Source organism: Aulonocara stuartgranti (assembly GCF_965226115.1).
Source record: "Aulonocara stuartgranti genome assembly, chromosome: 4".
In the NCBI taxonomy this organism is placed as follows: Eukaryota; Metazoa; Chordata; class Actinopteri; order Cichliformes; family Cichlidae; genus Aulonocara; species Aulonocara stuartgranti.
This window is the reverse complement of record NC_138942.1, coordinates 7620744-7634753: the sequence shown is the minus strand read 5'-3', so window position 1 is coordinate 7634753 and position 14010 is coordinate 7620744. Positions and strand designations below refer to the sequence as shown.

General features: G+C 43.6%; 1 protein-coding gene across 4 annotated transcripts in view; it reads left to right on the top strand.

Annotated features, from left to right (window-relative positions):
- arhgap23a (Rho GTPase activating protein 23a) overlaps nucleotides 1-14010 on the top strand; it is a 69979-nt gene that overhangs the window by 7939 nt on the left and 48030 nt on the right. Inside the window, exon 1 of one of the 4 annotated variants that reach the window (XM_082529906.1) lies at nucleotides 8496-8825. The exons of 2 other annotated variants lie outside the window; for them this stretch is intronic. In XM_082529906.1, the coding sequence (XP_082386032.1) occupies nucleotides 8772-8825 (54 nt within the window). In that variant the 5' untranslated portion in view covers nucleotides 8496-8771. Of the gene's footprint in view, nucleotides 1-8495; nucleotides 8826-9523; nucleotides 9546-14010 lie in introns of those variants that run through there. One more of the 4 variants, XM_082529897.1, reaches the window with a different exon arrangement.

The window sequence follows — 14010 nt, the reverse complement described above, 5'->3', positions numbered from 1 at the left end:
TAAATATACAAAAGAAATTAACTTGTTCTGAGGGAGTCTAGAAGAAGCGGCTCGTTGATTTTTCAAAGAGAAAATTTTAGATTTGTATCTATTCTCTAGGCTCTATTTTTCCACAGAAATCCTTTCAACTCATTTTTAAGACATTTAAAATGCAGAAATGCATTTAAACATATTGTAAATATCATGTTCATGTCAGGTATAAAGAGCTGTTTGTGCATGTGGAGTATCTTAGCACAGGGCTCATGTTCTTAATTCAGTTGAATTTTTAAGGCTGGAGATAACCAACTGTTCGAGGCCAGCAGGCAAACAACGCACAGATTGTCCCGTGAAAGAAAGTAGGACACCCATCTCCAGCAAGTAAACATCTCCCGCTCAGCTTAGGACCTCAACCTCAATGCACTTAAGTGGCAAGCAATGAATGCAGATGGCAGAAGCGGAGGGGGGGGGGCGTTCTCCCGCAGGGGTCAAAGGTTAGCCAGTGTGGCTAAAGCCCTTCCTGTCAGCAGCACTTTGCATCAGTCCAGCCAGGGAACGGCAGGATGATGACACGGGACGAGAGCAGCTGAGCAGGGATAAACCAGCCAAAACAGAGGAATGAGGTTTATCGGTTGCATTGGGAGACCGTCCAATTAGGAAGCCATTTGAGTCCAATTTAACCTAATGGGCCTGTTTGGCGTGCTCAGTTATCAGTTTGACATGTTTTCGACTCCCTATCTATTCCCACTCCTGCTCTGTCATCCTTGAGTCTCAGAGCAGCTGACTTCAGTGGTTGAGGTGCTGCACGAGTATGTCAGTCTGTAATGAACAGCTGCTGTTTCATTACTTTGATCATCTAACAAGCTAAATGGATGCTCTAAAGTTACTGGGCGCCACGGCAGCATATCAGTAATGACCTGAGCTTCATGACCCGCTGACCTCTTGGCCTATTCTCCTTTGTACTGTCCAACTTTTCCTTCATTCACCGCAATGACCCGACTCTATCACATCATGAGTTCAGACTCAGATTTTGTGGCTCTCATGTCCAGAATAAACTGTTCCCTTCCCCGTTTCTCACATGGCCACATATTTCTTTCCATTTTTAGGGCTCATTAAAATCCTTGTCATCACTTTAAATCACATGAAACCCCATAGATGGGAATAAAATGAAAAACTCATCTGAGATACATGCAAGGACCTAATTTTGTTTTTATTCTCCACCCTCATACTGTATCTCACCATCTCTTGTAGGTATGGAGCCCCCTTGTGGCATCCAGATGCCACTGTGGCTCAGTTTCTATCTTTCAGGGTTGGGAGCGAGGATTATCTATTTAGGGAAATCTCTGTGGTGAGCAGCAAAGGAACAGATGGTTATCCTTTTACAGAATCCAACCTAGAATAAGACGATGTTTGCTTATTTTGTTATTAACAATGATGATGGTGCACATTTACATTAATTCCACGAGCAAAGTATATAATCCTCTCTGTCTTGGCCATTAAACACTGCAGGAAAAAAGCGTCACATCTCAGTTTGTTATAAAAAGCACTGCCCTCATTCTCAGATTTATGGTTAATACTTGTAGATCAACATCTTTATTAGTGATCTGTGTTTTGGAAAACAGCGCTGACTTTCCTTTTGAATTCAAAGATTTTACAAGTGAGCAAATCCACTCCTTTTATCTCAGTCTATGACTTTAGTTCAGAAACGTGACAAAAGCATTTAACACATGTGATCCAACTGTTTTAAGCACTTATAGATGTTTATATTAAAAAAGTGGTGACCTCTCTGAAGGTTAGAAATCTGTCAAAACGTTTCTCTTGTGCGGTCTCACGTCTCCTCCGAAATGAGAACACCCTCCTTTAAGGCCATGTCTAGACAAACTTATCTCTGAGTTTTAAGGCCAGAGAAATGCTGGGATTAGGGTATGATCCCTTCAAGCGTACGGGATTATTCAGTTTACTGTATATACTGCAAGAGGTGTGGCTTTATGTGCACCACAAAGCAGATCTGTCATGGCCGTAAGGTCCTTGAGACGATTTTTCTTGCTGCTTCAGAAAGTCTGATGATGTTTATGTTGTAGATTATAAGTTATGAAGACCTTGGGGGTGCTTGATTATTCTGAACTGAGTTATTTATGGTAAAACTTGCTCCATCTTTTTGTAATAAGTGCTTCTGTGAAGGCAGAGGATTAACTTCAAAGACTCAGATCCAAAGACAAAACACACTTTAATCCCCTAAATGTTTTAGGAGAAGGAAATAGTCGTCCTAAGATGCCCAAAATACTAAAGTCTAAGGATGTGACCATGTGACGTTAAGTTACAGGACTTTTTTTAAAGGTATGAAAATAAGGAACAAACATTTGCCTCTGGATCTGGAGCTTATGTCATTCTATTAATATACGAGTTATTTCTGGATCCTACTGATTCATCGGTAACCAGCAGAGAAATCTGATGCAAACATGTTGAATGATATTGCACTCACTGATTCCCGAATGTGACTGGAAAACATATCTCATCGTCCGAGCTCATTGCCATTGTTTTCCCTCATGCCACAGGAAGTGATATGAGAGAGAGGAAAAAGATCTGTGAAAGGTAAAGAGGCAGCAGACACATTCAGCCAGCAGGAAGGAAACTCCGTGCTCTGCTACTGGAACCATGAGTGTCTGTTTATTTTATTTCTCTGTCTCTCAGAAGAGATTTAAGGGAAAAGAAGAGGTTGTCCTTTTGAAGAATGTGTGCCAAGCATTTATAGTAACAGTGGCCATTTATAGAAATAGTGGAAACCCCTGGAAGCTATTTCAGCCCTTGTTGTTTTTTGTATTTGTCTGGAACTTTGAGGAATAAATTGATGGGGAGACACACTGGCGATCTCAGGATGCTAATTCTCCACTCATGTGTACTGACACTAACACCTGAACATCGATTAGTCTTCTTGTTAGACTCTGGGCATTTCCTTCTCTTTGTTCCTTTATCTCAAACACTCCCGCATGGCTGTTCTTATCAGCTGTCTCCATGTTAAGGCCTGCTTCTGTATCAAAAAGAAAACTCCAAGAAGTTGAGGCCCAGCAGTTCATGAGTGGAGATGAGATAATGTATAAGCTTGTACAGGAAGATGGGACTTAAACTCTCTTTACAAAAGGCTTATATGCATAAAAACCCATAAACCTCTATCTTTGATACAAAGGGTTCTTTTTGCAGTGGAAACTGGATCGTGCACTATAGGATATGGCGTATCAGCATGTCCAGTGTAAACCCCAGGCTAGCAGTAGTGTGTGGCTTGCATGTGTGTGTGTGTCTGCAATGAGTCACTCTCTCCATCCTACACCCAGCTCAATGTCTGCTCCAGCAACAAAAGCTCTGAGCCTAACCTGTCTCTACCTTTGCAGATTGGGTGCCCACAGGCCTTTAGTTGTTTATAGAGGAATGAGCGAGGCAGCTGCAAGAGCGAGTGGGGATTACAGTGAAATGTAGAGATGGGTGAGGGAGGCCTACAGGTCAATAGAGAAACAAGGAAAAGAGTATATGCTATGTTATAATATCAAGGAGGTTCGTTACTGACCATAGCTACAAAAAACAAAACAAAACAATGAGCTTTCAGTGTGCCAAGCTGTTGTTCCCTCTGCTCTTGGTGTAAACCTAAAGCTTTCTGGGCATTACCTGACAGAGGGGCATCAAACGAACTGGTAATTCAACAGTCGTGACTACGCTCCATCCCTAGCACCTAGTTCCCAAAATACCTGTGATGTTACCTACTTGGTCCGTCTAATAGTGAATTCAAATTGAGCAGGTTAATAGTGAGAACAAGTGTGAAGCAGACTATCTTCTGATGTGAGGAAGGGCAACAATGTTTCTCCCAGAGTTGAAGTTCATTTGGGAAAACGGCTGTTTATTATTTTTCGACAAGCACAGTGCAGAATGACAGGAAATGAGCAGAGAAAGGGGAATAGCTTGCAACTTTTGGGAACTGAAATATGACCATTGCACAATCTTAGTCTATATATGCTTATCCATATTAATAAAAACATTACTAACACTTTCCCTGTTAACCTTCCTGTAAACCCCGTTACCACTTACAAATGACGTCACATTCATCCGTGTCAATCTCTTTAAGCATGCAGAAATAAATGGAAACCAATTGCTGCAAAATGGCTACAAAATCCAAAAGCACAAATGAAAGGTCTGCATCATTTTGTAAATGAAGCTCTTAGAAATCAGTGTAGCGTGAATAGAAAGCATCTTCTGAATGGGGTTCAGTCGCTTGGCACAGCATCAAGTGATTACAAAAGCTGCGGCAAAGGCTGCAATTCAGGCTCGGTGTTTAACTACTTTTATTTATGTAGCGGTATGCGGTACAGTTACAGTCCCTCTCTGTCCGTTTAAGCTGCCTGGTCAGCTGTTTCCTCCTCTCGTGCCAGTTGTCCGGCCAGACAAAGAGGACTCCTCTGTCATGCGGGGGTGGGGGCGGGGGGGTGGGGGTCATGGCTCTGGTTGGAATCCATGGGGTCATCGCTCTCCCTCTCAAACTTCCCATAACACCCTTCAAAGGAGTGCCACGGGAGCTTTTATGTCTCAGAGTGAGACATACAGCAGAATTGCTTTCATAACTACATCTTACTCACACATACATAAATATTTCAACCTGTCTCTTTCTCGTCTTTGACACCCACGTTGCAATCACACGCTCACATATGTTCAGATGTGCTTAGCAATGAGCAGCTGAGAGAATTACTACAGCGCAAGCATATGGGAGGTCAATTTTTAGGTCATGTTTCACGCTATCAAACCGAGAACATGTTAATCAGCCTTTTATTACATTTGAAACAAGGATTTAAAGATGGTTACTCTTTATAATAGATTTGAAAGCGAGTGGGAGATAGTGTACCTTGGCAGGATTTCCACAATGTTTCCTTTTGGCTCTTAGCAGTAGGAAAACCCTCCAAGTACCATCATTAAATGCAACAGTATCAAGGAGACGGATATAGAGCGACTCTGTAGAAGCTTAAGGAGAACGATGTTGAGAAGTTCTGGCAACTAGACTCCTCAGACATGAAGTAAGCGTGTGCAGAGGGCGTTACGGACATTTACTGAGAGGCTGGGCACAGTAACTTAGGGGAAGTGAAGTGAAATAGAGGAGATATGAAAGAATTAGGAGATAGAAGCCTTGGGCGTGAGGACTGGGCGGGGTTAGCTTGGAATAAATGGAGTGATAACAATGAATAGTAGCATCCTAGTGCACAAGCTGTGCGAGGTGGCCTAGAATGGTATGAGGAATGCCCACCCACCATTCCATCCATCCGTCCTGCCGCCTTTACAGCCTCAGCCAGGCAGCGTCGGGCCAGCGGAGGGAGGCGGGAGTCGAGGGGTGGGGGAGCGGTCGAGCGAGCAAATAGGATGATGGTTGTTTATGGGTTGGTCCCACAAGGCGTCGGGCTGTGTGCGCGATTATGTAACGGCTGAGGAGAGGCTCTGGATGCTCTCTGCTCATCCCCAGCTGACCCTCGAGGGAAAGAGATTGGGGAGGGAGGGGTGTCGCCTCACATCACAGTCACAGATCGGGGCTTACTCAGTCAGTCGTGGGGGACATACCCAGCGCCTGAGGATGTGTGTCAGTGAGTAAGCCCGACTCAGGGATGTGTTAGCCGTCAAGTACAGGAGAAAAAAACGCTTTCTTCTGCCTGCACTTACTACTCCTTCCTGTCCTTCAACAACAACCTTTTATAGCCACCTGCTCAGATATAACACACAGCCCCTCAAGTACACAAATCTTTCTCTCCCCCTCCCTCCCTTGCTGCACCTCTTTACTCTCAGCCTACCAGCAGCCATCAATAATAGAAAGCCCATTTTGCTTGCCTGACAGGGAAATTAATGTGTTGCGTGACTGTGGATCTGCATGCAATATGGGATAAGATGTGGACAAGCCCCAACTCAGGAGGGGTCTCCAACATAGGATCGCTCTTCCCACAGAAGAATGTCACGGCAAAGACTGATTTATGCCTCCGATTGCTTGAATTAAAAACATACTGACCGCAGAAAGAGGCTGCAGAGTTAGATCCTGATCCCAGGTCAGAGTTAAGATATAAAGTGTCCAGCTGCACATCCCTCACACTCCATGAAACCCCCCTTTTCCCACACCAGAAACCAAGCTTTGTGAACCAGACCGTCTGCACCATTACCCTTCTTACTCTCGGAGACCATCTGCCCTTCTCTCCCACCTTAAGACGGGGATACTCCAGCTAAGTCTCTTGCTCCGCCATGGTGGATTTACAGACAATCTGATATTCACTGAAACTACTCTGACCGCTGTAGATGTGTAACCTGGGGGTGGATTTAGGACACATATGGTAATTGTCTGTGTCAAATGAGGGATGAGTGAAGGTCATAGCTCTGGCTTTCGAAGAGTGTCCCCTGTAAGCTTTTGGCAGGGATTGTGTGTCTCCAGGCAGGCTTGAAGCAGAGGTTGGAGTCCATGAATGGAGACTGAGCAGACATGCAGAGATGAAAGCTGAATTGGCAGCTGTGGCTCTTGGCGTGGGAAGACTCCCGTAAGCGGCTTTTTCCCACTATGATTCCAGTTGGTTTCCTCACAGGCAAGGAGGTTTTGAAGTGGCTCCCTGATACTCATACCCCTTCAGAGTAATAGCAGCCACATGGGTCCGCCCCCCCCCCACCCCCACCCCCACCCCTAGCTTTGAGTCATCACAGCAGCCAAAGACCCCAATCTCAACAATTTTATCTTCTTTTTAAAAAATTGTATTTATTTTTTATCCATAGCTCGTGCTGAAGTTTTTATTTGCACTTTATATGATGCCATGGAGCATATGTAGTTACACTGTATCCTCCTGGCGGCAGACTACACTTCCTTTTGTACTTATGAGTAAACTTCCTCTGACTACATCTATTGATTCACATGAACTGCATCCAAAAATACAAATCTCAACACTTTTCCGAGAATACACAGACTGCTCTGGGTGGGAAAAGAATTAGAACAGCTATCAATGAATTATCCTTTCAGGCTTTCTTTAGCCTTTTTTTCTGTCATATCCACATTCCCGAGATTCTTGCTACTCCTGAAATTATACCTAATGCATTGTTTTCCCAACCCTGTGGTTAATTTTACAGTAAATACTCATTGGGAGGTTGCTTTTCTGTGTGATCTATGATGATTAGGCAGCTAACTATTTGTTTAAGCAAAATGCCAGAAACTGACTCACTCATTTCTTTATCTAAATCTGAATATTTGCTGTTTAATTGAGCTCTGTTGAATAAAGTGAGTATTTTGTGGGTTTGAACACATCACCTTGGGTTACAGAGGTGATTTGGTTCCCTTATGACAACATTCACAGTACAATTTAATCAATAAGACGTAATTTTGAGTCAGACAAATACTTGTAGTGCCTACTGTAGTTTACGTTTTAGACATTTTAAGGGACACACTGTGTCAGACTGTGTTATTGTTGACATTTCATAGGTTCAGCAAAGAAATAGGACGTTCATATTGTATGTTTTGTTTTTATACTTCATAGGTCAGCGATAAGTGGTTTAACAAACAACAACAAATTCCTCAGTTACAAGGAGTGGACTGAAAGTGACTGAAATGGCAGTTGGAAAGCCAAAAGGAAAACTTGAAAGCCTGGAGAACTGTTGTTCAAGGCCACTGTAAAAGTTACAAGAAGGTCTGGCTCCTCGAAAGCAAAATATAAAGCAATGTGTAATAACTATACATTTACAGTCACTTTCCAGATTATAGGAGTGCGTTTAAATTTAAGTCCATCTTTATACAGTGAATTGAATATTTAGTAGGACATAAAACTTTTTAAAATAGCACCACATCAAAATGATGGAGCATAAAAGTGTTGCATATAAGAATACAACACTGGTTAGATCTAGTTTGTCAGGTTTCACTTTTAATTTCACCGATAATTATTGTGACACAGTGACTTTTATACGCGCTGCTTTTGCATTTTCACAGTACTCGAATTCAGTTTCTAAGGTACTCCGATCAGAGCTGTGTTGGGTGTGCTTTTGGCTTGGAGCCCTCCTCTCGTTCAGCGCACAGCCAGAGGGAGCCCGCATGCTTCGCGTCTGCAGGGCGGAGCGCACAGATTTATCCAACGCACCCTCATTTAATTTGACTCTCTCCGTGTGAAGTTTAGTACTCTAAAACAGCTCACTTCCGGTGCAGATAGCAACCATAAAAGCTTAAAAACGGCTTTAAATCGACTAGATACCTTCTCTCAAACTCATCCACGTTTAGAGCATTTCTATTGATGGCAAGTCCAAAATTGCCTCCCCCCCCCAGCGAATAAAAATAGACTGTTAAATCTTACGATAAATGACTACAGCACTAATGTTTATCTACAGCTTCCAGAAATATTTTTCTTTTGGAAGTTGTTTCTTTGAATTTGGGAATTTGGACACATTCCTCTCTCCAGCTTTACTTTGAAGGCGGAGTCTCTTGGCTTCCTGTGCACCCCCTCTTTGTATTTTGATGCCGCTACAGTCAGTTTCCAGGCAGGGCGAGTTCGCAGGGACTTAGATATGTACAACTGATGCGGTCTGCCGGAAGAAGAAGGAGAAGAAAAGGAGGAGGAGGCGGAGGGGCAGCGCACCGGACTGCCCCAAACAACGGGAAAAGACTTGGGAGTTGTTTTTTTCCTTCTAGGAGGAAGGAAGCTGGAAAAGTGTCGAATATATAAGTTTGTGTTTGGAGCATTGTTACCCTCAGAGCTCCCCGTCTGCCTGTGCGGCAACAAATCTGCCTCTCCTCGTTGCAGCCAAACAGTTTCTGCTGTCCAATGAATGGAGTTGCTTTTTGCCTTGTTGGAATACCTCCCTACTCTGAGAACCACGTAAGTACGCCGAGCTGACAGTGTGGTCCTGCTCCTTACTTGTCGTTAGAGGTATTGATACTTGGACATATTGCGCTGTGGAGCGGTGCGCGCTCGGGCCGGTCAGAGAGCGTGATTTCCTAAGAGGATTAACTGTAGTTTACATAGCCACTGTGTACACACACACTCACAGTCATACTGTACAGAAATAAGTGTTTGATCAGAGTTTTTCTGCAGCTTTTGCGTCGCTGCTGTGGACGCAAGTGGTGCGCAAAGAAATGAATTTAATCAGCCGCTTTACGAAAGCGAACGTCCCATTTTACGCCCGGGTGGGTTCAGTCTTTTGTCCGCGTCTGGACTGCATCGGGACGCGGAGGAGCTGTCAGTCCAGACGGGACGTCCCAAATGGGGATGGTGCGTCACTCCTCCACTAGTATCGAGCTTCTCCTCATAAATCAAACATATTAATCACGCGGATTTGGCTGCATGGGGAGTCTTAATTGATTTAGCTCCATCAGGGGATGCTACCTTTAATCAAAACTGGTGGTCTGCTGCTTTTAATCTGTTACAAATAAGCTGTAAAGTGGTGGGAGATGACTGCTGACACACGAAGTGGTGGTGTAACAGTAAATGAGAAGATGGAAAGGTGTGACTTGGTCTCAATAAGCATCACAAGATACCGCGGCCACCATCACTCACTTACAGCAGCTGTTTTAAGCCTGCAGAGATATACATGCAATGGTAAGTTGTTGTTTTTTTCTCCTGAGCAATGCTCTGGATGTCTGTTGGTGTGGCTCTGGAGCTGTGCATTGAAGCACTCATAGTGAAGTCATGATGTGAGAGGAGAGGTCTGCTTGCATGTGTGTGTCTGCTCAGATTTAACCTCTGAGGGTCCTTATCTTCTTGTGTGATATGGCTCCACCGTGAAAATGCAGGACTAGCAGATATTTCCTGTTCTTTGGTAAATTGCATTCATCTTTGTGTTTGACAGGGTGACGAGGTTATGTTTGCCAGTATCTCTGCTGTGTGTTGCAATATTGCTCTGAAATCATCAACCTCCGCTGTCACTCAGCGGAGGTTGTCACACAGCTTGCTAAGTACACGAGGCTCCGAGCCCTCTCAGCAGTACCTCATCCCTGCTGTTCTGCCCCGGTGCTGGAGTTGTACAGATCCCCTCAGCTGTACAGGACACTGAAAGACAAGAGTTCACGTTTAAAGAGCTACAGGATCCACATTAGGTGGCACAAGTCAGAAGACTGCAGTTCATGTTCTGTTTGGTTGGTTTGTGTTTTGCACTTTGTGTTGCTATTTATGTTAACTTCCACTCAGCAGTTAGATTCAGACACCAAAAACTACTTGGTTTAGTTTAGAAAAAAAATGTTATTTGGGTTGAAAAGCTGACATTAACCTTGTATGTTGAAAAATGACAGTGTCTTTAAATATTATTTATTTATTTCTATGGATGAATTCGGAGCGAAAAACCTGTCTTACTATTTCCTAAACCCAGTGATCCCAGACCAAACTCCCATGGCACCAAGTGTGCATGCATTTTTAAAGCCGGCTCAATGCGGACTACAGATTAATATAAGAAAAACAACTTGTGCATTCCTGATCTACACAGCTGCGTTCGGTTTACTGGCCAGGTGCTGTGTGTGTCTGCTCAGATTTAACCTCTGAGGGTCCTTATCTCCCTGAAATAGCAGATATTTGCTTTTGTTCTTTGGTAAATTTCATTCATCTTTGTGTGTGTTTGACAGGGTGACGAGGTTACCTTTGCCAGTATCTCTGTCGTGTGTTGCAATATTGCTCTGAAGGAATCAACCTCCGCAGTCACTCCGCGGTGCGCTCAGTCTTGCTGTAATTAGGAATTTGTCTGTTTTTATAGCTCGGCTCTACATTTTTTCCCTCCTCTCTGTTCTTGCAGAGTTTATCACCTCCAGCAAAGAGCAACACTTCCTCTTGTGTGGTCGCACATTGATTGAGCCTCTGCTGTTTTATGTCACTGCAACAGAGCTGCGAAAGCCCCTTCAGACCCACTGAATTCACTTTTATCTGTTATGTAGTATCACAGTAAAACATGAAACACTTTGATGCCGTGCGTGTTCCCACATAAAACTGTAATTGAAATGAACAGGAACTCATAAAATTCAAAGGGTTTGATATCCCTCAGAAAGACTGCCTTAGCTGTCTCTTGTTGCAGAGGCTTCTGTGCTGAGTTCAGCTCGTCTCATTTCAGTCCCTGATCTGTTCTAAACCCTGTGCTTCAGCCAACACCCTGCTCTTCTTTTTAGCAGTGTTTTTTTATTTATTTTTTTATGCGATGGTGCAGGAAATGAGTCGCATACATCCATCAGCACAGATGGAAATGATCGGGATTGTTCTCCTCTCTTGCCCGAGTATTGGCAAGCGCACAATTGAACATTATTCCTTAGCGAGATGCAGGATGACTCTAGAATCTAATAAAATGTCTAATTTGTCAAAATGAGGCGCAAAGTGAATCAGGCTTTGTGTGTTCCTCCAACATTCGAGCACAGAGAAGAGGAAGGGTGGAAAGTGTCTGTGTGATGAGAGCAGTTATGATGTTGTCCAGTGGGACTGGTTTAATGTTGTTAGCAGTTCTGCTCTAATGTAGCAGTGCAGCGTTTGCGGGTGAGATCGATACCGGCAGCGGAGAGCAGGGAGGGGGAAGAGGGCAGGATGAGCGGCACTCCTGATGTCTAATGCTGCATTGTGCCACGTGATGCTGGAATATATTGATGATGGGAAACATGAGAGCACTTTTATGAAAATCTTGCCTTGAGCTGGTCGATGTTAAAGCTCACGTTTGTCCCTGCGGCACGCCTGTGTTTGTTCACTGATACACTGCAGACTAACGCAGCATCACCCTGTAGCTGTTATTATGTGCAAATCCTTCAGTTCTCTCTACTGATCTGGAGACAGTTATCACACTGAGGTCCAGTCTCAGAAGTTGCTCATTGCCTCAGAGAAAACCTCTTCTGGCAGAGGCAGTGGATCACAGGACAACCACCTCAGAGAGGCTGCAGACCTCAGACCACAGAACAGTCTGCAGGTCCAGGATCAGCTCCTGGTCAAGGCAACCTTAACTGAAAGCATCTGTAAGAGGCTGCAGAGGAAAGCATTTCAGTGATCATTAGCAGATGGCCTCACCACGTAGTAGGCACATCGCAGAGCAGATGCTGCAGTGCTGACTATTTTACAGATTTTCAAAACGGTTAGGCTTTCTTGGACTTCTTTTTTTATTTTACAAAATATGCATTTTCCAAAAAACGTTTTGCTTTCATTCACTGCTCTGTACTGTTAAAGTAAACGTTGGTTCACTTTACCGTCAAACAGGTGGTAAGTGTCACCGCCACCATGAAGCAGAGTCACATCTGTAGGTGAATCTGCTAACAGGACCTTCAAGTTTTAATATCCACATTTGGATCCGAAGTATTCGTACTGAGGGAGTGATAGGATGACATTATCGTATCGATATTTGTACTTTTAGTCATTTGGTTACATTGTTTCATTTTGAGGATGGTAAAACAAAAATGTTTAGGATCAGCTGCAATGTACTAATACTACAACTCATAGGCTAATACGACGTATAAGCTGTGAATATTTCTTTATTACACCATATATTGCAATTAAATTGTTTAATATAGCGATTCAATTGTTAACAGTGGAGTCAAAAGATAAGCCAAGTCAGGAAACTGTACAAAAAAAGCCCCAAAATGCATTAATCTCTCATTAAAGCTGTTCCACGATTGTTGTGCACCTTTTGTTTTTGTTATTCTAGCCACGAAAGTAATTCCTTTGCTTGTATTGTGCATTGCATTATGGGACAGGATTGTCCACAGAATCAAGCAGTACCCAAAATATCGGCGAAGCTACACAGAGCACACTGTAAAGTAAAGTTTGTGTTTTCTCTGTGTTATTGCAGGATGTGTTGTTGAGATTTGGTGCTGTATTAAAAAAAGAAAATCACTTAAATTGAATGGACCATCCTACATCAGTCAGTTCGTACCTCACACCTCCTCCCCTCCGCCGTCACCCCTGCTGCATTCCTCTAACCCAGAGACAACAGCTGCACCGCTGCTCTCACACCTCACATCCACAGTTATTAACCCTGTGAGTCTGTGTGTGTGTTGACACATGTTAATGACACTCAGACACAGTCAAGCACACAGGTGTTCGCAAAATTAGCCACTCCTGCTTGTTTACATCCTACTTAAAGGGTCAGAGTTACACCTAAAACTCATAATCTGTGCGCAGGTGCATGAAACGTACACACAACAGACACGCACAGATGCTTTTTGGCATTGAGGCCAGTCTGAAAACTAGCTCTGGGAGAGTTTTAATTTGGCCTTCTCCCCCATGTGTGCATGAGGAAGTCCTTGATGTTGTACAAACATGGGCCAGCCGGTATAAAGGTAGGCGAAGGACATCAGTCATCATTGACCTTGTTTGCTGTGGTACAAGGGGAGCAGCTGTTGTAGCTCTGCAAAGCAGGCGTGTTTCTGCTACTAATGGCTCCTTATTGATCTTCCTGTAGGTAGTCAGCCAGTCTGCATTTCTCTCTGCCACGGTTAAGCATCAGTAATTGGTTTAGTTTTGTTTTTAAAAATTTTACATTTGTATCTGTTTATTATGCAGTGGATGAAAGGTGAGGACTTTTATAGGGTGTGCATGATGCTCTGTGCACATGTGCAACATGTTCTCATCCCAGGATGCAGATACTGCTGTTCTGTCCCGGTGCTATGGGAGTTGTAGAGATCCACAAGATCTCTTGCTGCAGAGCCTCAGCAGCACTGGACAGTGAGGGATAAGAGTTCATTTTTAAAGAACTACAGGATAGCACAAGTCATAAGTCTGCAGATCACTTCCTGTTTGTGTTTTGTGCTTTGTTATTGGGCTTTCACTCGCTATTTATGTTCAGTTTCACTCAGCGGGTAGGTTTAGACGCCCAAAACTACTTGGTTAAGTTTAATGGAAGTGGAACTCAAGTTTGTATATAAACCATCATAATCAAATAACTTGATATTTGTGCTTCCTGGGAGGCATTGCTGTTCTCTGAAACTGGCCAAAGAATTAAGAGAATTTCTAATTATTTACACACTGGTGAGACGCTCTGCTGGGTGAAAAGTGACGGATCTCATACCTACCTAGCCCTTCTCTTGCAGGGCACGCTCGGCCTGTGTTGTGC